Source organism: Sceloporus occidentalis, unplaced genomic scaffold (assembly GCF_023333645.1).
Source record: "Sceloporus occidentalis isolate IW3139 unplaced genomic scaffold, rSceOcc1.0.p SCAF_26, whole genome shotgun sequence".
Classification (NCBI taxonomy): domain Eukaryota; kingdom Metazoa; phylum Chordata; class Lepidosauria; order Squamata; family Phrynosomatidae; genus Sceloporus; species Sceloporus occidentalis.
The window spans coordinates 460,587-483,775 of NW_028317006.1; the positions used below are offsets into that span (position 1 = coordinate 460,587).

General features: G+C 40.6%; 1 protein-coding gene across 1 annotated transcript; it reads right to left on the reverse strand.

The window, feature by feature from the left end:
* Nucleotides 1-448: 448 nt before the first annotated feature.
* On the reverse strand, nucleotides 449-6,063 carry LOC149299978 (uncharacterized). The gene is made up of 4 exons (XM_089485758.1): nucleotides 4,603-6,063; nucleotides 2,770-2,961; nucleotides 1,656-1,830; nucleotides 449-618 (listed from the first exon to the last, which is right to left on the reverse strand). The coding sequence occupies exons 1-4, from the start codon at nucleotides 6,061-6,063 to the stop codon at nucleotides 449-451; spliced, it is 1,998 nt and encodes a 665-aa protein (XP_089341884.1).
* Between the last annotated feature and the right edge of the window lie 17,126 nt (nucleotides 6,064-23,189).

Consider the following 23,189-nt stretch of genomic DNA (forward strand, 5'->3'; position numbering starts at 1 on the left):
GCAGTGGGTGTAACACAGTTGCTTCATTTCTTGGTAGGTAGCATTCAGGCCACTATGTTCCATTTCTGGATAGGTCAGAGAACAGATAATAATAAACACAAAAAGCGAGCAGTTCAAAACACCAGTGCTCAAACTACAAAAAAAAACAAAACAACAAAAAACAGAGTCTGTGCGAGGCCTTTGTACGACCACATGCCTACAGCACAGGTACTTATAGCCAAGGCAAAGAGGCGTCTCACAGCCTACAGGAAACACCAATCTTTCTTCTTCAAAAGATCTGTAGAGGCAACTTTCCATGAAATCCACCCTGGTAGCTCACTAGCCACTCTCTAGGAGGTGAGGTCACGTGACACCTATAGGCTCTCTTCTCACAGAGGATGAGGCTGAAATTCCTTTTGCTGTTTAAGGAAAGTAACTTTCATCGGATTAAAGTCTATTTCTCTTCTGTCTACAAGACATTATAATAGACCATTTCCTTCATTGTCTGGTCAGTCAGCGCACGGTCTCCTGACACATTTTCTACTTCACCAAAGCCATATGAATTCTCCTCATAGTCATCCATCTCTTGATGGCCATCCACGTCATTGGTATCTGCGTCTGGAAGGTCCATCATGGGATCTGCAAAAATGGATAAAAAATTCAGCTGGCTTTAGAACACTGAAGGGTAAAGTCCACAGTTACTCCAATATAATGAATTACCGTATTGGCTCAGATATAGGCCGCACTTTTTCCCCCCACTTTAAGTCTTTAAAGTGGGGGTGCGGCCTATATTCGGGGTCTAGCGCCCGACGCCCGGGACATGCAGTCCCGGGCGCCGGGCAGCCAGCGGGGTTAGGATACAGATCCCCCGCAGCGGTGCAGGGGACCTGCATCCTACTCCCCGATACGCTCAGACAGCCTCCCCTGCCAGCACTTCCCACGGGGGGGGTGCCGGCACGGGAGGTTGTCTAAGCGCATCGTGCGGTTGTCTAACTCTGTATACGCGTATTGCGTAGATGTCCCCCGCCGGCCTCGCAAGACACCCGGGAGTCAGCTCCGGTAAGTCGGGGGGCAGAGGAGGACAGTGGCAGCATATCTCGGGGGGGGGGGACAGTGGCAGCATATCTCGGGGGGGGACGGACAGTGGTAGCATATCTCGGGGAGGGAGGACAGTGACAGCATATCTCGGGGGGGGCGGACAGTGGTAGCATATCTCGGGGAGGGAGGAGGACAGTGGCAGCATATCTCGGGGGGGGGGGGGCAGTGGCAGCATATCTCGGGGAGGGAGGACAGTGACAGCATATCTCGGGGGGGGCAGAGTGGCAGCATGTTTTTTTGGTGCTTTATTAAAGAAAAAAACTTTTTCTTTAAAAAAGCACCAAACTTTTAGGGTGCGGCCTATATACGGGGGCGGCCTATATCCAAGCCAATACGGTATTTTTATACATGATAAATATCATTGTCTCTTTGGCTTAACAAAGAAAAAAGGTCTGAATGGTCCCTTTAGTGGAGGCACAAAGGGAGGGGGCTATTAAGTGGGTAACAATGGGTTGAGGAGGTCAAATCGGAGACATTTCATGTGGAAGGTCATAAAGGGTGGTAATCCTGCAGTGGTAAGTAACACTCTGGCTTCACCATTCACGATAGGGTCAATCAAGTGGACTTTTGTTCCTTACCTTGACTATCTAGACCAACGTCCATGACCCCATGTTTAACTTTCATGTGTCGACTGAGGTTGCCCTTGAGGTTGAACTTGCTGGAGCAATAGGGACACTTAAAAGGTTTATATCCGGCATGAAGATGCATATGACCCAGGAGATTATACATTCTGTTAAAAGATTTCCCACAAACCTACAAAACACAATAAAAAGTGCTGTTTAGCCATCAAATCATTTTTATCATGCTGAAAATATGGAAATGAAAACTTTACATAACAAAAAGCTGTAGTCAGCATGATGTGAGAGTTAGAGTATACAATCCAATTCCTGTGGAGTTCTTTACCGTGGAAAGTCTTTGACTTAATTCTACAGAATAATATAAGATATGGTGAGATAAAGGGATCCCCAACTTATTACCTAGTGCATCTCACACAAATAAACCAACATTCCCAGCACAGCTCTCTCTCTCTTGACATTTTCATCCACTAATGCAACAAATAATGTTTTTAATTGTTTATGTAACTTGCAATGAAGAGAGATGCCAAGCTTTAAACCAAGATAAACTTCACCCCTTCTGGCAAAAAGGCAGGCACTGAAAGATTAATGATTATATGTAAAATAATATATCACTAACTCGGTATTATTTGGAGACATATTTATATTGTACAATATACCATATATAAATAAATATATAAACTGTAACATCTACATATAAATTGTGATGTGATATATTATATATATTGTACAGCTATAACTATACCTACTAGCACGGGTTTCTGATATTCTGTAAATGAAAATAAGTGAACTTCTTTAGATAAAAGCTATTCTTAGTGTTAAAATCCCCCGGATAGTTATGTGCTTTACATAAAGTGTTGTTGTTCAGGGTCTGAAAACTGCACAGATGGAACAGACACCTTTCTAATGGCTCACCTGCCTAGGAACATGGCGTGGATTAGTAATATTACATCTAGATGATGTACTTTTTAGATATTGATATGAATGTGTACTGTTATTTCCACAATACAGTAATTCAAATGTGCTTCTATAGAATAGATTGGCTGCCAGTAAACAGGATGCCGGTTAGCCTAGGGCCAACCCTGCTCCCCGCGAGGGGAGATCGTCCGGCTTGTACCTTGCATTTGAAGGGCTTGACAGGGGAGTGGACTATCATATGGGTCTTCAGCGTTTGCTTCTGTACAAACGTCTTAAAGCAGATATGGCACTGGAATGGACGGACACTGGCATGGATCAGCATGTGGCGCTTCATGTTGGCATGCAGGGTGAATTCCCGCCCACATACCTCACACTTAAACTCCTTGACTCCCTAGAAAGGGTAAAACAAAGCAAAATAAAATTAGATTCTCAATATCATTGAAATAAACATAACATTTCAGTTCTTGTTCTGGTTGGGTACTTGTGTTCTATATTTCATTGAACTGGAAGGCCACATGGGCCTGCCCTTCACATGAGACGCCAATACCTAATAGGAACCAAGTAGATGTTCTTCATCCATATTGACATCAGTCAATTTGTTATGTTACATACTACTTGTTATGTCCTGTCTACCCATTGTACAGCGCTATGGAATTTGATGGCGCTATATAAAACAATAAATATAAATAATAATAATAACTCTTTGGTAGAATTTGCACAATTTACCTCTTTTTCAAGATTCCTGAAAAAGGGGATGCACATTATAACAGAGTACATAAAAGGATGGCTGCCAGCAAGGCCCTAAAAAATTAGGTAAGCTGGGAGGGGGTCCTAAATATAGATGTGTGTTTAGCAAGGAGTGAGCTTGTATATGTATAAGTGTCAGTATATGTGAATGTGGGTAAATGGGAGAATGCTTGAGATTGTAGAAGTAACCTGTGAAGCTGGAGTTCTACCTGCTTTACGGTAAGTTAATACACAATATCTTTATTTTATAAACTTAATTGATCCAATTTATTATTACATCTTATTTTACAGTTTACTAAAAAGGCTACATATTCTCCTTTCTACAAAAGGGTACAAAACAATTGGAAATGTTGTGACTGCACTTGTACACGGGAGGGAGCCAGAGAGCTCTGGAAAAGTAGTTTGGTACCAAACATCAAAATACAAGAAGGATGAAGGTAGCTCATGACTGTGGGACACAATGCACAACATGCAAAATGTTGTTATTTATTCACATTTCTAATTTTAAGACAACCTAACAGGCTGATTTAGGGTCTTGTTTATTGAATGCATGGTGGACTACGTGCTGTAGCACTCCTGATGTACCTGCACACAGCTATATATTACAATTATAAGGATAACAAGGTTATACTGTGCTCTTAGTCCACTGAGACCTGGTAGTATATGTACATTAAAAGAAATCAATGTGAGGGGTTAGCTCTTATGAGCCCCTGTCTATGGTACTTACAATGGGAACAAGTCTTAAAGGCTGTGAACTTAAAGCCAAAAAGCTCCCCTGTCCTAGCAATACATATATCTTAACATTGGTACATTGCTTTGTAGCAGCTGGTAAGGTAAATTAACACAAAATGCTTAATTAATTTAGCCTTCAGGCACTAGGTTCACATGTTGAAGTAAAGGATGATATAAATAAGTGATTGATTATCATCCTCATGATTTATGTCATGATGGACCTACATGAATGGGGTTAATCACACTTGTTGGATCCCATCAATTAGTGAGACGGCATGGGACAAACACAACATACCACAGTTTGTTTCACTAACCTCAGTCCTAATGACTTCAGAGCAAGAAGAGGTTAGCACCCCCTCCTAATAACTGTGACCTGGAACCCATCACAATAGTTTATTCTACTAACCGGCTAATCACAGTCATTCGGTTAAAAGGTAGAATGATGATACGCTCCTATTTCCATGTAATTGTCACTTTACTTCTAAATAGTGTCATATGGGCCCTTGGTCCAGGGGGCAGATACAGCAGAGCACCAGCAAAACAATACACCTACCTTGTGTGTAAGCGAGTGTTGCTTGAGATGGTGGATCTGACTAAACTCCATGCCGCATTCTTTACAAACAAATGGTCGGACATTCTGGTGCTTGAGCATATGATTCTGCAACTGACTACGGTAATGGAAGGATTTGCTGCACTCCATGCACTGATACAGTGTAGGGCCCTGATGTGAAGAAATGTGTCGTTTCAGTTGTGTCAGGGTAGCAAAGTCCAATCCGCATTCAACACAAACATGGCACCTTCCGTTTTCATGTTTCACTTCGTGGGCTTTTAACTCACTAGGGTAAGCAAAGCCCCGACCACAAAATCGGCAGCTGTAGGGTTTTATATCCGTGTGCAGTAACATATGCCTTTTCAAGTGGCTTGTCTGTGTGAATGCCTTGTTGCACACCTCACATTTATGTGGCCTAGTGCCTTGATGGGTAAGGAGATGGGTTTGTAAGTGGCTTGGTTGCTTGAAGAGCTTGTTGCAATGCGGACAGGAGTGAGGTTTGATTCCGCTGTGCCCCAGGATGTGCGTAACCAGGTTGTACTTTGAGGTGTATGATTTCTCACACATGCGGCACTGCCAGCGTTTCTGGCGGTCACCAGCCTCCACTAGGTAGGAATCATCAATCTGTACATTTATGTCCAAACGATCCAACTGAGCCTTTTTGTTGCGCTCAATAGATTCGGCAGTGTCAGTTTCAAACTCGTTTGTGTCCTGCCAAGTGTAGTTCTGCCCATTTTCCTCTGTCTTTGGAGACCCTGCATTGAATTCTCTACTCTCACTAGGAGGCATCAAACCTGGGCCAAAGCTACATTGTCTCTGGAGGTTTTCCAAGTTGGCGCTTCCTGGAACTACTGGAACAGGTGGTTGTGGGTATGGGTTGTGTACTGGATGCTGAAAAATTGGTCTATAATCTGTTTCTACCTCATGATGTTGTCTTTCCCTTAAGTGATGGGGTCTACGGGGTCTCCTGCGAAAAGCCCCGAGATCTATCATTTTCATAGTACTGTTATGTACAGAGTTCTCACTTTCCTGCTCAGAGTTTTCTGCTGAAAGTTTTTCCAGCGGCTGCTTCTCATCATTATCTGTCTCTATGGGAACTTTGTAGATTTCTACCTCTTCTCCTTCATTCTCCTCTTCAGTTTTCTCACATTTTATTTTCGGCACAACTCTGACAGGCTGCCGTTTCTTTCTCCTTGTATGTTTTTCAGAGTCCAGAGAGTCATCCTCCTGAGGCTCAGCAGCAACGCTCTCATCTGAGTTTCTGTAGGCTTCTCTTTCGGGTTGCTCAGCCTCAATGGGACATTTATCTGAAAACTCACTTCTGGATGCAGGGAAAAACCCACTGGGGCTGATAGTGGCACCAAAGAGTTTATTTTCTGACACCAGTCCTAAAACAGCTGCCTGTGCTAGAGAAAGCACCACTACTGCGTCAGTCTGAGTGCCAAAGTCAGTGAACCGCTCCATCTTACACACCATCAAGGAGTTGCATATTCCCTGCAGAAAACACAATGTATAGTATGCATTTTCAATTAATTAATTCAAAACTCTGTTTATTATGATACAATAACTGACCGTTGACAATCAGTATGTGGTATGGGTAGTATGAGAACCATTATATGCAGGTTTTTCCACCTATTCTCTTGATGAGACCCCTGTACTAGTGAGACCCCTGTGAACAGACTCCTCGTAAACCTAACTCTTGCATCCTTATTTTCCGTTTTCTACTTCTGTCTCATACAGAAGTAGAAAAACATTAGACAGTCTTTTATTCCTCTTAGTGATCATAAAAAAGCAGCATACCTCCATTTATAACATAACACACATATTAACCCCTTAAGGACAATGGGCGGTCCCTAAACCCATTGAAAACAATGCATTTTGAGCCCGTACATGTACAGGCTTTGTCATTAAGGGGTTAATGCTCTTGTTTATACCCCTAAACAATGACCCTGTCTAGCAAACAAGCACGACCGTTGGCTATTCTGTTTACAATGAAAAACCCTTTATGGACAACTGAATTTTCTGAAGATACTGACCTGCCCCAAATATAAACCTAATATTTGTATTATTTTGCATAATGTATTGAAATGAACCAAACAATTATTTCAAATAAATTGAGAAAAAAAAGTGGGTTGATGACAGCACATAGGTTCTATGACAAACGCTCCGTGCATGTGATCACTGCTAAAGCCAATCGCGTGCACAGATAACGTTAAATGGCAGAGGCAGTGGATACGTACAAATTATAAAGAATACAGGGTGGTTTTTAAAATCATGGCGAGTTAATAAATATAGTTTTCAGAATATCACTATACAAAATTATAAAAAAGTGCTGCTAGCCTCTTAAATGGATACTGTGATTTCAAATCCAATGCTAACAAGTATTTCCAAACCCATCTGGCCTCTCATATAGCACAGTTTAATTAATTAGTAGCAATTAATTAGTTCCAAATCCTTTTGGAGAAAATACACAGTGCTCCTCTCTATATATCTATTACACACATATACGCACACACTCACAGCCTTAAAATGCTAGAGGTCATTAGGTAACACTTCAAAATTTAATGAACCATGGAAAATGGCTTTGGGTACACCATTCACAATTTTTATTTCTAGTAGGGGAATTCTTTCTTAATAACGAACTCGTCAAGTAACATTCTAGCCAAACACGGATAGCGTCTCACAAGCTATAGCACAATAGAGTGATTTATATTCAGCTTTCAAACCTTTCCCAGCCATTTATTTTAGAAAAGATCACCTACAAAAGTGCCCTCAATGATCTATAGAGATTCGATATATTTTACTATTATCGTGGGAAGGCGTAATAAAAATATTGACGAAGCAGACTTTATCAGTTCCTTCTTGGCCAAAGTGCACAGATGAGCTCAAGAGTCCCCAAGAAACGTTTCTTTATGAAATAACCCTATACATTATAGCTGGCTCACCTTTGGTCTAGTACTGTACTGTTTTACTTGTGTTGGACACCAGGGCCGGTCTTCGACAAAATGGCCTCAGGCCTCTTCTACATTTAGAATGCCAATGTAGTTACTAATCTGCTTTTAACTTATGTGGCACCAAAAGAGTGAAAGTAAAACATTAACATATCACTTTTCTGTTCTTATTTTAAAGAAATACACTTTTTGTCATCTTCTTTAGCCGAGTGCTTGCCATGCACGGTTTTGTAGAATGATAAATGAAGTGAAACAGAGTATGAGGTTGATGGATGCAGAGCACTTTATAAATGGATGATCTCATGAAATTTGGATTTCAAACTGTCTGCTAGACCAAGCTAGAAGTGATCCCCCCCCCCTTAGTTCCCAGAAATCAGATGCCACAAAAATGGAGGACATGCTATATTATAACATCTCCATTAAATACATTTTATATCAGGCTTGGATTTGATCTGATCATTATACATTTTGACAGCCAACTTTTGTGGCTGAATTCTTACAAAAATAGTTTTTCACATGTAATCATGGATTCTAAAAAAAAGTATCTCCATACCTTGTACAAAAGGGGGACGGCATGCAAGGCCTTTTAATACACAGTTTATTCTGCAAGGCTATGTAACTAGTACAGTCTTAGTCAGTGTGACTCTACGCAGCTTTTACTGTGTTGATGAAAAGAAGCAGCCGGTTGTGACTATCACTGAAAAACGCACAGCTGGTCGAGCGCACAGCAACAGTTGCCTCAATTAACAACATAAACGAACTGTTTCATGCAACTTGCCACAGCAGCTCTATAGATGGCGCAGCATTTTAAAAACCCAAAGTGCAAAAGACTGGAATTGAAGATGGTTCCTCGTTGCGGAGTAAGTATTTACAACAAGGGTGAACTCCCGTGGAATTCCAAGGTAATCATTAACTTTCTTAGGCCGTCTCAAACATAAACGTATTATTGGGTTTTTTTGGATGGGATTAATCATGGCAATGTCACCCATGTAACAAAAATAGTTGGGATGTGACAAATAAGAAACCAGACACAACAGGGAACGAGAGCCTCCTTTTCACTTTGTTTAACAAGAACGATGCTGTAAGCGCAGAAATGTTGTTCAGCTACAAGGCTGTGGACATTTTATTTGCCTGATTAAAAAATAAACTGCACCATCATAAGATTGATCCCCTGATTCTCTATTCCGGAATTTACAGCCTTCCCCCCCATCATGTACTACCTTTATTTCAGATATCCATTTTATTTAATCCCTAAACTCTCGGATTGTTTTCCCTTAACGTTTAATGGCTCAGAAGACGCACTGGTGATGTAGGAACAATAGTCAGAAGATAAAAGGTGTTTTGTACCAGTCCAGATACTTTTTCTGATGTAGTTATATCACAACGCATTTCAAGAATTGCATATGACAAGAGATAGCGGAACTCAGTGTCTTGAAAAAGGTGGTATTCACCATTAGAGAAGTAACTCATTTAGAAAGTCATCACATTTCGCCGGCTGTGAAAATATACAAAAAGTGTCAGATTATATGAAAGGATGGGAATTTATTTTCCTTGGACGTGGAAAGGAGTCGAGTGATGCTGCTCCCACCCCCGGCTCTTATTTTGGGGTACAGACTGTTGTACTTCAGATAAGATGATTATAGTGCAATGAATTATAGTGCAAAGAATGGGGCTTCAACACCCTCAATCCAAAGTCATTGACAACAATTTATCCTACAGAAAGTGTCAGGAACAAGCATTACCCTGATGCCCAACCACTGATCATTCATTAACTTAGGGAATTGGGACAGAGCAGTCTCTGCTGAGTCTTCCGTACCAACTGCCACAGTTAGATCGGTGCACGATGCTCAGGGAGGAGAGTAGAAACATGGAATTTGACAGCAGGTAAGAACCATTACTACTGTTTAAAGACTTTAATTGGTCCTTGGTCTTGTCCGACGATTTAGGATAGCCATATGCCTACCTCAGGCACGCTTATGTTTTCTCTCACTGTATTTACCTTAACCACCTCTGCTATAAGGCTGTTCCACGTACAGTATATGTTCAGATCCTGATTACACCTTCTACCATGTTAAAGGGAATCTTAGGAAAAACCACCGGAACTCATCAGTAAATAGTGAATAAAAACAGAACTGAAGGAGAAAAAACACGAGACATGCAACCAACTTCCATAGTTTTGCTTAGTAGCTGAAAATGTAAGTATATAACATTTCTTCTCTCCCTTTTCAAATGGTCTCATAAGGGCTCTATGTAGATTCATACTATCATCTCCCATTAGTAGAGATACAATTACAATCAGTTGTAAAAGTAAAAACACACACAAAAAAAAACCCAAGACAAAACAAGCGGATTGCAAAGCCTTTTTTCAGAGACCACTCCATTTTGACTGGGGAGGAATTTACCCATATTATTTTGCAGTATTCTCTGGTGAAGCTTATCTTCAGGTTTCTCCATTTCATAAATTTCACAGGAGCTCCACAGCACCGACTCCATAACATCAAATGAAAAATAAACGTATTAACCCCGGTGTTCCCTAGACGTAGTTTTCTAAATATGTCTGCCAGTGAAAAGGATTCTCATATACTCATTACATGGAGCCTTTCAAACTAGGCAATGGTAAAGAAATAGTTAAACATGAAGAGTGTGTTAGAGCCAGACAAAGAGGAAAAAAAAAAGTCAGACGGGGGAGGAGACAGCTGCAGAAACAAGGGACACTGTCACACAGGGAGGGAGGACAGGAAAAGAGAGGGAGAGGACTGGAAAAGAGAGGGAGAGGACAAAAAAAAAGAGATAGAAAGAGGGGGGGGGGTGTTCAAAGCATTCAGGAGGAGAAGAGTAGGGAAGAAAAAAACAGAGAGAATAAGACAAAAGGAGAAAGCAAAAGTAAATGAGACTAGCGATTTTAATTTGTATACACATGTACACGGCTCAAGGCACTGTATGGAAAATATACTTTAGTGTGCGGGGTGAGGTTGAACCTACATACAACCTTTAAGTGCTGGTGGGAGAATGTAGTAGTTGCAGTGAGCAGCACTTTAAGGGTTAACGTGTTTAACTCTGGTGTATGTTCTTAGGTCCCTTTTCACGGGTTTCTTGTAATTTTAAGGCTGTCTGTGCCAAAACATAATTGACATTTATTAGCTAGAAGAAGAAGAAGAAGAAGAAAAGAACACAAACTGAGCTACCGTTCATAAAAATGTATAGATATTAATAATAGATAAGCACACAAGCATTATATAGTTTCTAATCCAGACTAAACTCATTAGGGAACACTTGCAATAGTCAGACCAGATTGTTAGCTTGCAAATGATGATATGATATTTAAAATTCCATTCTAAAGTTATTGTTATTCAGGATAGTGAGCTGAAATTCCCCATGAGAATAATCCTGTGTGCTAATGCTAAAACAAGCACATGGTTCTAAATTGTCCTATTAATGAGACAAAACAACCCCTGCTTAAAATGTAATCCTTTTGAATAAGCCTCTTGAGTCCGGCAAACCTTAACACCCCAACAGCTAGAAATGTATGCAAGTGAATGGGGTAAAAGAATAGATGTGTAATGAGTGACTCTTTCACAAGCGCTCCCCATGCCACGCCACGGAGTCATGAGAAAAGAGTGCCTGTAAAAATCAGAGGTCACTGGGATACTCTTCAAATAGTAATCCTTTTTAAGGTGGCAACTAAATGGTTCTGATAACTGGTTAGGTGATTTTAGTGAAATCACCTTTATTCAATTAGGGTATTTAACTTAAGTCAGAAAGCCGATAAGTCATTAGAGGGATAGTCTACTGTCTCATGAAACGCATATTAAAGTACTTTGAAATAACAAATTACAAAATAAAGTACATAACTCCTTCTATTGTCCAGGATCGCGCCCACAGCTTCCCATGATTCCCACATGTTTTACTGTTGAGGAAATCATGTCAATTGAAATCAAAGGCACATGTGTTCACTTATGATCATAGGGATCTTTCAGACCCATGGAAAGTCTAGCTTTTCCTTGGAAAGCCAGCACTTATAAGACCTAGAGCCAGTATGAAGCGAGTAAGTGGACCGCTCACTCACAGCTCTAAGCAGAATCATTTGGCCAAACACTACTGCAACAGACTGGTTCTAGAGGCAGAGACAAAATGTATAGAGAGGAATATGATGAATTGTATTTGCACACACACAATGCTAAAAAATTTAACACTTGTGCATATGAAGGCTGCCGTGTGCCTTAAAAAATAGAATATGGCAGGCTGCAAGTGTTCTCACAAGCATTCTCCAAGATCCTAACTACACTCCAACATACCATGGGGGCAGATAATGCAAGCCTATCGAGTTTACACATTTCTCCTGTTGACTAAAATGTCAATAGGAGTGAGAATTCCTTTTACTCACATTTATAAAGCCCAATCATGGATAGTAAAACCACAGAAAATGAATATTGTGGTGTTTGGACTCCCACTTAGCAGAGGGCATCTAGCAAAGTCAGCCTGTAAAGCCAAGTTCAACAAATTCAGTATCAGTTTAAGTGGGTAGCATATTGGGGATTATTAGCTAAACTGCAAGTGAATCAAAGTGAAACACTTTAACCATCCACCCACTATGAAGGGCCAACCCCACTGATTTTTCCCGATGAGAAGAGCAGAATTGTCCCTGGATAACAAAGCTAGAAATATTTTAGAGATTCTAACTATGCCTTAGGCAAGGTCAGCTAAGCCTTTATTGCAGAAGAAAAACTTATCAGGGTTCAAGTATGGCTTTATCCCTTTAACATATCTAAAGATATCTACTTCAGTGCATAGCTTTAATTACTGCCCAAGTACATGTTTATAAATGTATCTCTGTGTGCTTTGTGGGGTGAAAACCCTAAAGGTAACATTCACACTTTCATTATCCTCGATGAGCACTGGGTTCCCACTGAACATAGTGTTAAAAGCCGTGGTTCTTGACCTATTGGGCACACCTGTGGACTGACACCAAGGGAGGTGTGAGTAGCCTCTCGGCTATAAATCGTTTTATGCAAACTCATCCTGCCTAGGCCTAACTTTTGGGCCATTAAAACATGGGAGGCGTGGGTCATAAGATTTTTCACAAGGGAGGTGTGACACCAAAAAGGTTAAGAACCACTGGTTAAAAGGTTGGAGGAGAAGCCAAGCCCTCAACTGTAAGCTTTGACACAGGAGTAATACACATCAGGGAAACGTTTGCCCTCTGTCTCCATCTGTATTATTTATATGCAAAGCAAAGTTTTTATATACATTGAATGTATTGTATGTACTAGATTATAAGCTCGTTTGAGCAGGGCCCGCCTCAACCTGTTGTTTCTGTAAGTCTAATTGTTATGTCCTGTCTACCCATTCTACCGCGCTACAGAATTTGATGGTGCTATATAAAACGAAAATAATAACAACAATAATATGGCTTTTCCAACAATCTTATTACACTGAACGAGGTCTTTTAATGCTCACCAAGAAAACATGTTATTTCACAAAATGTGACACCAACAAAATTATTTGCCTATATGGTAATTAAAACGACTGCCAAACTATTCACATTTGCACTAGCATGTCCTGGTGCAAAGATTATAGAGTTTCACTTGAACTGAATCTAGGCATAGGAATAGAAATGGTTGCTTCGTGATATCCCTAAAAAAAGCTTCAGAAACATTATCTGATAAATATGATGCTGAAAACAATAACTATTCAAGTTTCACAAGAGCCGGAAAGCTAAAAGCACGGTCTGTTCATCTCAAAATACATATTTCTTTGCGAATGAAGAAATGTAAGATAGTGACATAAAAACAAACATAAATCAAGGAGTGAGAGGGGAAAGAGACAGTGTAAAAAATGAGAGAGGAAGACAGATGAGGTAGATAAGAAGAGAGGTTACAGGAGGGAGGTAGAGAATGGCTGTGGGGGGACAAAGCAGAGACAATGTACTAAGAGTAAGGTATAAGAGGTAAAGAGTAGATGGGAGGGAGAATGAGGAGAAGAAGAAGATATTGTGAAAGGGGGTGCTGAGGTGAGAAGTAAGCATGAGGAGGGGATGCGGAGCGAGAGATAAGTGTTCTGAGATGCAAAGGGAAAAAAAAAAAGAAGCAAAGCAGAGAGATGGAAAAAAAATGTAAAGCATGGGAGGATGGACAAGTGAAAGAGCTAGGGAAGGGAGGGGGCAGGTGGAGGCAGGAGGGAGAATGGAAAAAAACTAAGGGATAAGAGGAGATAAAATGCAGGATGAGCAGGATTGTTGACTAAAGTATGATGTGGGGGGTGTCTCAGAAAATAGAAGAATTGAAATTATCTGAAGGGCAAAAAGTAAATAATATAAAGAAATGTGGGTAAACCAACAAAAAGACGAATATAGAAAGCAGAGTCAGAGTGACAAGAGGGGTAATGGTGAGAAAATAAGGGGTGGGTTGATGTACAATAGGAATGAAATGAAAGGACATACTGATAGGGTAAAAGAGAAAAGGCTAGATAGAAACAAAGATAGAACATAAGAGAGATGTTACACCTGGAATCAGAAGAGTTAAGAGGGGAGCTGTATGTAGGGAGAAATTACAGATAGAGCAAGAAAGAAAGAATAGAGCGGAAGTGAGAAAAAAAAAAGACAGACATTGGATACAAAAGGTGGAAAGGGGGGCAGGTTGACTGTTATGGAATCCAAGTCAGGCAAAAAAAGACATGGTAAAATATAGTTTTTGAAAACAGGAAAAAAAGAAGCATGGGCAAGGGTAGGCACAGTGACAATCACATATAAAGAGAAAGACACTGGGAGAGGCAGGACGGAGAGGGAGGGGGACAACTGAAAGAAAAGAGGAGACAAGGAAAGAGTGTGCTTCAGAAAGATAAGAGGAATGGCAGACAAGGAAGGGGGAAGGAGAGAATGATTGTGATAAACAGGAAGAAGGCAGGAGGGGGTGGATTGGTATGTCCTAAGACAGAGGAAGGAAAAAGAAAGCAAGGAAAACTGGGGGAAGAGAAAAATATATAAGAGGGATTAACTGTAAAATGAAAACAACAGCAGGGTGGGTGGAAGAAAGGAGGAGATGAAGGAGAGGAGAGACAGATGGAAGACAGGAGAGGGGGGAAGGGAGTGATGGAACCAGGAGCAAAGGATATATGAGGAATAAATGACAGTGTAAGAGCCAGAAAATGGAAGTAACTCAAATGGGTGGAGATAAGCAGCAAGCTTTGAAGCAGATAGGAGATAAGAACAGAGGACAAGAGGAAAATGGATGGAAGTGATAAAGAGTTAAAGGAGAGATCAGCAGGCTTGAGAAGAACTGATAAAGGACAGCTGAGGTGTGCAGAAAGCGAGGAGGACTGAGCAAACAGATAATACAGAACTAGAACTGCAGGCCCCCTAATGGCACTAAAAGCATTAGCCCAAATATCCTACGTTACTGTACAAGACAAATCGGGGTCAGGGAAACCCAGCAACAGGAGAGAAGAGAAATACACTCTGTGCCATCTGCCCAGTGCCAAAGCTAGAGAATTAGAACTTATTACGGCAAGCCCTGCGCTTCCACTGCAGATGTACATGCTTGACCATAGCGTGTACCTGAACATTTCAGTGTATAGGGTATAAATAGCATGTGCTGGGAAGGATCTTTCAGACAGGTGACAAATCCCACACATCACAATGAAATGCATTTGAGTGAAGTTAGCCCTTCTTTGTACAACAATACTATAAACAAAATAATAATAATACCCACACTAATATGAATAGGCATACTAAGGAAATAGAGAAAAAGATTTTCACAGAGAATGTAAAAAGGCATATGCTATGGTAGCTCATAGCTAGCTAGCCACATTAATCATACCGATTTAAAAGAATGTTTAGAATTTCTGGATTTGTACAAAGAGTTTATTTTTAGTCTGTGATTATGGAGTTATAGCATACATGTAAAATTGTACAAATATTTAAGGCTTGAGTACCTCAGATGTACCTCAGACCCACTCCACTACAGATCAAGTTGGGAAGAACAATTATCACCATGAGAAAAACCCTTGGCTTTTAAAGAAATCTCAGACCAACAGTATCCAGAATGACAAAGGATATTACATTAAAACACGTCATTTTATGAAGATACTTCCCCTTTCCCAGAAAATGTAATCACAACTTCCAAAAACACTCTCTTCTGCAAAGTTGGCAAGCCAGAAACCACCCATAGCATATAGCATGTTAAAATAAATACCGGATTATTCTTCTGTATAATCAATATTTAACCTACTGCCAAAGAACTATTAAAAGATACTGTTGCTACATGAATGCCAATGGTTAAATGAAAACTTTTTGAACTGTAAAAATACAAAGTCTGGGGGGGGGGGGTTTGCTGTAACAAGAACAGGGGGCAGAATTCAATGTCTACAGCTGTCCATGAGCGGTGATCTGGCTACTGCACCTCTTACCCGAGTTTTGTCTAAAGGCTGTCTAGTTCAGCGGGCAATTACTTTCAAGGGTTCCATGTATAAAGTGGATATAGAGGCAAAAGGTGATCATTGTTGACCTTAAATGCATGCGCCTACCCAGAATCCCTTGTGGTTGTGGCAGCACCATGAGATTTCTCACCTTTACCCACCATAACTTTTGTTATTAGACACAATATGCTAGTCGTTGAAGAGCCCCACTTTAAAACTATATAGCTTTTTCTATCTTCTTCCTTGTGTAAGCCCTTTTTTATAGGGTCTCACAACACACTCACAAGCCCAATATAGGTAAAGCATTGTATTTGACAACTTTTTAATTACCTCACTGTATTAACCTCTACCACTTCTACTGGGAGGCTTTTCCATTTATCTATCACTCTCTCATTGAAGGAAAGCCTCCGACCATGACCCCTTGTCCCAACCTTTCCCCTCTTTTGAAATATATCTTTTTTTGCACTGTTTCTCTCTGCTGGAAGAGCAAGGCCAGAGATCATGGATCTACTTAGACCTTGGGTGCCAGATATTGATGCTAAGCGCCGGAATAAAATTGTCATATTCTGGCACTTGTCACTGAAGCCACGCGCAGTACTTAGCAGTACTAAGACAGAAGTCTTTAATAGACCTTGTGCTCCCACTACAGGACTTTAGTAAGGCAAGAGGTAGAGAAAAAGGGGAGAGGTAGATTGAAAAAATTGAGAGATATAGGGGAGAGATAATGAGGAGAGAGTAAGGAGAGACAAGAAGAGAGATAAAAAGAAAACGTAGAGATGAATGAGGAGATAAAAAGTGAGATAATGAGAGATGAAATAAAGAGAGATAGGGAAAGAATGAGAAAAGGGACAGAAAGTTAAACAGGAGGATAGATGAGAGAAAAGATGATCAAAAGAAAAGGGAAGAGATAAAAGAGAAAAAGGATAGGTAGGAAGAAAAGATAGAGAGAGAGAGGAGTGAGATAAACAAAAGGGTAGGGGGTAGGGAAAAGGATGAGGTAAAGAGAAAGAGGTGGGCGGATAAAGACAGAGATGATGGGAGAGATAACAAGAAAAGGGATGATCAAAGAGAAAGGGAGAGACAAAGGACAGATAATGACAGAAATGGCAGAGCTAAAGAGGGATAAGGGAAAGGGGGAGAGAGAAATAGAAAATGTGTGTGTTTTGAAATTGTTTGTATGTCTAAGGGCCAGCAAGTGTGAAGATTCAATCTGGTTGCTGGGCAAGTCCTCTGTGTGCAATATAATTCTAGGCAAATCATATGTGTGGAATCTGAGTGCCAGGGCTGGTCTTCCATACATTATTTATTTGATCTATAACAATTCTGAGTTTGAATGTGATTTTTCAGTTGCTCTATATCTACAATGTTATGTTTCCAGGGTTTGGATGTCTTATTCAGTTGATCTGTACCTGCAATGCTGTATTTCCTTGTGTTTATTTGATCTATACATGAACTACATGGGGTGCAAAAGAGTGGTGCGGCACAGTGAACGAGGGGCACCACAAGAGTGTCTCGCACAGGGCGCCTCAACACCTAACAAAAACTGCTATTCTCTGGTGACCTGTTTTTTCCCCCCATATGCGTGGAGCAGTGACTGTGTGCAACCATGTGCGTGCAATTATGTATACTATTTTGTGACTGTGCGCATGTAACTGTTTGTAGCTGAGATTGTGTTATTTGTGTATGTAACTAACTGTGTGACTGTGTATGTGGGACCTTGTGTGTATGTGGTCTGGTATGGGAGGAGGTACATGAGAGTGACATAATTTGTTATGTGTTTTGTAAATATATATGTGGCGTGCTTTCTAAGTGTTGCAAAAAACTAGAACCAATAGGTGGTTTATACAGAAGACCAATGACCCAAATAGATGTATGCCAAGGAGGACAATAACTTGACAAAAAAGGAAGAGATAACACCCAAGAGGAAAAATAATCAAGGGAACAGTTAAGATTACAACTCCAAGTTCTATATACAAAAGGTGTGATTCTCATAAATAATATTGCATCTTTTAGACTTTTAAAACACTAAGACTTTGGACACATCACAATATTGCACTTTTGAAGTCCTTATATTATTATATTTTTAAGCCCAATTATCTTACTCAGAACGCAGACTTTATAATAAAAGTATTTTATGTACACAGACTAGTTTTAAAGACGTTTTAAATGTGATATCAGATAGAGCTCTGTGAAACATCATATATCAGGGGCGTCCAACATGCGGCCCGCGAAACCTCGAGGTGCGGCCCGCGTGAGATCAGCAGCCAGGAACACAAGAGCCCTGCTGCTTACTTGTGGGAGGGTCTATTCTCTGCTCCAGTCCTGCCTCCTCTGTGGGGAGAACGAGGGAGGCCACGGCCCCTGCTGAAGTCTGTGAGCGGCATCGAGAGCTGTAGAGCAAGTAAGGGGGCGGGGGGAGGTTGTGTGAATGAGTATGCCTGATTGAGGGAATGAATCTGTGAATGAATGAGTTTGTGTGTGTGTGATAGCATGGATGTGTAAGTGCTGGAACCTAGGCATGATGGGACTATGATTGCTGTTAGCAATCACACTCCTATCATGCCAAGTCAGCCAGCTAGCTGCCCCCCTTGTGTATTGTGCTGCCAGCAGTATGGGGTCTGTACTTACAGCCACCCTGTACCAGCACGTATTGGCTGACTTGGGATGATAGGAGTATGATTACTAACAGCAATCACAGTCCCATCATGCCTAGGTTCCAGCATTTACTGGTTGCCTGGGTATAAAAAGAGTGTGTTTGCTGTTAGCAGTCACACTCCTATCATGCCAAGTCAGCCAGTACATGCTGAAACCTGGCTAGCTGCCCCCCTTGTGTATTGATGCTTACAGCCACCCTGTAACAGCATGTATTGGCTGACTTGGGATGATAGGAGTGTGATTGCTAACAGCTAATAGCAATCTGCTAACAGCAATCACAGTCCCATCATGCCTAGGTTCCAGCATTCACTGGTTGCCTGGGTATAAAAAGAGTGTGTTTGCTGTTAGCAATCACACTCCTATCATGCCAAGTCATATTGTTGATTTTTTTTGTCCAATTGTGGTGTGTTACTTTTAATAAAAGCGTGGTTACACACTAAAATTGGACAAAAAATACAATGCCCAGCCAACCAGTACATGCTGGAATCTGGGTATGCCTGAGATTGCTGTTAACAATCATAATATATCATTTTTTTGTACAATTTTGGTGTGTAACTTACTTTTATTAAAAGTGTGTGGGGGGTCAGTTTCGGCTAAGTGAACCCTGAATTTTTGGTTTTGGTCCAGAATTTTCATTTTAGTGCATCGCTAAAATAAATAGAACTATTTTATTTTTACTTATCCAGAATCCTGAATTTGTAGGCCCAGAAATCCCAGAAATCAGTGAGAGGAAAAGTAAAGGTTTTGTGTCATTTACTTTATTTTAATCTGCATATTTTATTAAAGGCCATATTTTCTCTCAGTGAAAAATGAGTGCGGCCCTCGCACGTATACAATTCTGATGAAGTGGCCCACTGCAGAAAAAACTTGGACACCCCTGTCATATATGAACCCGAAGCTGCTAGACAAGAGAGACGCAGTAGTAGAAAAGAGTGCCATGCTTTAGGTCACCAAACTATGAATCAACAGGTGATCTGCACTGGATTGCATTGCCATTCCTTTACATTAAGGGGTCAGTGTAGTTTCCAAAATGTATATTTTAATCTGTACAGTGCCAGCTACAGTTGGAGGTACGTAGCAGGCAAGCTGTGCTCAGGGTGTCAGCTACATATCATCTATGTTGGACTACTCTCTGGGCTGTACTTATACTCTCCTGTAGCGTGGTGAAGCTGCTTATCAGCAGAACCGGGTGGAACCTGGGTGGGTGACGGGTATCACCAAACATCACTCTCTGCCCAGAGACAGAAGATACTAATCAGGAGCCGAGGCAGAAGCCCGCCAGCTGACTCGCTTGAGACTGCACAGGTCTGCCCTGTGATATAAGCAGGCTTTATCACAGTTGTCTCAGGGAAGGTTCTTGGCCGTCCTCTTGGCGATTTACCCTCAAATTATTCAGGAGCAGCTCAACAAGACTCAATGGGGCCCAATTCACTTTGCAAAAGCAACACTATGAAACCGTAAAGGGACCGCAAAATTAAGTGAATATGATGGCCTGAGTATCCCTTTAAATATGCAGACTTTGGATGTAGCGAATAACCCTTGGGTCCCAAAAAGGGATGGCCTGTCCAAAAGTAGACACCTGCACTTTAGCAAAGGTTTCAATGCAAGATTCATGCATAAAAATACTTTAGTGATTTAGTCAGTGGCTATAAAGCTCACATTCGGTGTTGCTTCCCTTAATCATACAATGATTAACGTTTCAGTTTGAGAGACACCTCTAAGGCATCTCTCAACCACAGATATGGTATTTAATGCTATAAAGAGAATCTTAGAAATAGCCTAATCTTTACAATCTTGGTCTTTGCACCCTTGCTCCTTTCAACAAGATATTGTGTATCGCTCTGCATACTAGCCGCCTTTTAATCCAATTCTTGTTTTCAAGTATTTCAAGAAAAAAATTCCCCTTAGAGGAGCAATGACTGTGTAAAATGTCTCTGAGGGGGTGGGTGGCAGGGAGGAGAATGGTCTTAGAACTGTACCTCATATACGGCCAGAAATGTAATCTATTGTCTAACTTCCTTCTTTTTTTCAGTCTTACATTTGGAGGAGAGAAATGGGAAACTAGAAGCTATTGTTTGAGTTACTTTGTGAATATGAGAAAAGATTGTAATTCTGGCCATATTCTCCCAGGCAGAAATGTCTCTGATACATTAATATATACAGCGCCAGAGGGCCTGGCAATGTGATACAAATGAAAAATAAATGCAACTTCTCTTTTAGGCTGCCTTTTCCTCTAAAGGACTTCCCTTTGATACCGGAGACACAAGTCTACCCTTGTCTCTGAACACTGGATCTCAAACAAACGAAGGGGGAAGAAGGAGTTAATGTTTGCGGCAGAGACAAGGATGCGCATCCTCCAGCTATGGTAGACTACAACTTTCACCATGCTTAGTCAGTCTTTAACCAATATTATTTTAGCTCCGTCTGCTAGGCACATAAGTGCCTGGTATAGGCAAGTAAATAGCCATAGCGGTGGAAGAGAAGCTGCAGTCGATATCTTTTATTGGACCAACACAGAAAAAGACATAGCGTGCCTACAGCATTAGGGACCTCAGCAGTGTGAAATCGTTGTTTTAATAGGAACACAATATACCTTTGGTATATGTTGATTTTACATCCAAAGTCCAAAGGTTTTAAAAAGGAGTCGCGTGATGACAAGGCAAGTTTCTATGGTGCCGAAGCAATAAGACGCTCCCCACACAGGTATAAAAACAGAGAATAGAATTGAAAAGGGAAGGGGGGGTAAACAGGAACAAAAAAAAAAAAAAAAAAAGATCTCTGGTTTAGTCCAGGAACTGGCTTTATCACAAGCTTAGACTAAACAAGAAGAAAGTATGAATAAAGCACATGCTTTGTATGCAAACCTGACAAGACAATTCGGGATTAACAAAAGCTTCACCTGACCTATCCGTTGATATTTCAGGTACTGGAGGGTTGAGTGGACAAGCTTCTTATACCAGCTTTGGCTTATCATGCATTGTATTGCGATATCCTGTCACTCAATGTGTTGCTAATAATGAAAGTTGATAGCATCACTTTACCTGGATTCATCGTTTGATTTAGATATTTAGGGTAATCATTCAAGATAATATTAAAATTACATATTTACAATAAATAAATAAAATTGAAAACTCTTAGCTTTAGAAACATTTTGTGTTCCTGCTCTAGAAATGCGGGGGGATAAAGGAAGCCGTTCAGTTACAGAAATTCAGTGGGAGTTGGATTTCTGAAAATACCATAGGGAAAATATCATGGGAAACACAGACCTTAAAGCAGACACCTTCCCAAAAAAAAAAAATATAATATATATATATATACACACACACACATATATATATATATATATATATATATATATATATATATATATATATATATATATATACACATACACATAATAACAAAAACGATATAGGTATATCAACTGGATATTAGAGGGACACTCAAGCCATCATTCGCACCTTCATTCATATGATTGTTCCCATGCAAATGGGATTCATGAAAATGTATTTTATGAATTAGCCCTGTTTTGTCCCCCCCAGGGCAGGAAGTGCGATCAGCCAGACACATCTCCTACATAGTAGTACGTATGTGCGTTCCGGGGGGGGGGGGGGGGGGGTCAAGGGGTTCTGCCTGTGCATTTTTAGTGGATAAGTGGCTTAAGTATTTCACATTAAGTAAATACCCTTGCGGAGGCTGTATGGGGCATTAGACTGTCCCTTAAAACTAGCTCTCCCATGTTTTTAAGTTGCTGACTTGGGTGAGAGAGTGAGTAAGGAGAAGGCTCATTAACTTGACAGTTAAATGTTAATAGATGCTGGATCTGCCACCAACAGCCAACAAACCCTGCTTCCATGAATTTAACTTTTAAACTAAATACTTCCAAATTAATTATGCCGACAATCAAAAGATGGTGTAAATTCATTCATTTAGTTATGCTAAGAGCTGTAACCGTGAAAGTTCCTCTTTAAATAGGGCACAGCAACCTAGAGTCAAGTACAATGTAGGACAGTGCTTTTTCCAGCTAAAGACCTCATCAATATCAGAGAGACCTTTCTGTCTTCTAGTTTAAAACCAATTCTATCATTTTCAAATGTGACTGTCACAAGATAAATGGTACCCCCTAAAGAGCACAACACTTCAGAATACTATAGAACTATATTATTTCATATACCTCCACTTCACACTTGCCAGAGTTTGGAAAAATTCTTTTCATTTTACACTATTTGGACAAAAAAGTATTGGGATGCCTGACCATTACACCAACAGGGACTTTTAGGACATTGCATTCTTAATACATAGACATTAATATGCAGTTGTCTACCCTCCCCCTGCAGCTACAACAGCTTCCACTCTTCCGGGATAACTTTCCACAAGATTTTGGGGCGTTTCTGTGGATTTTGTGCCCATTCATCCAGTAGATCATTTGTGAGGCCAGGCACTGATGTTGGATGGGAAGGCCTGGCGCTCAATCTCCATCTAGTGTAGAGGACGCTGAAAAGATGCTTTTAAATAAAATACATGATCATGGTGATTTAAGTAGTGGCCCAAAAGAGGAAAATCCTCAAAACA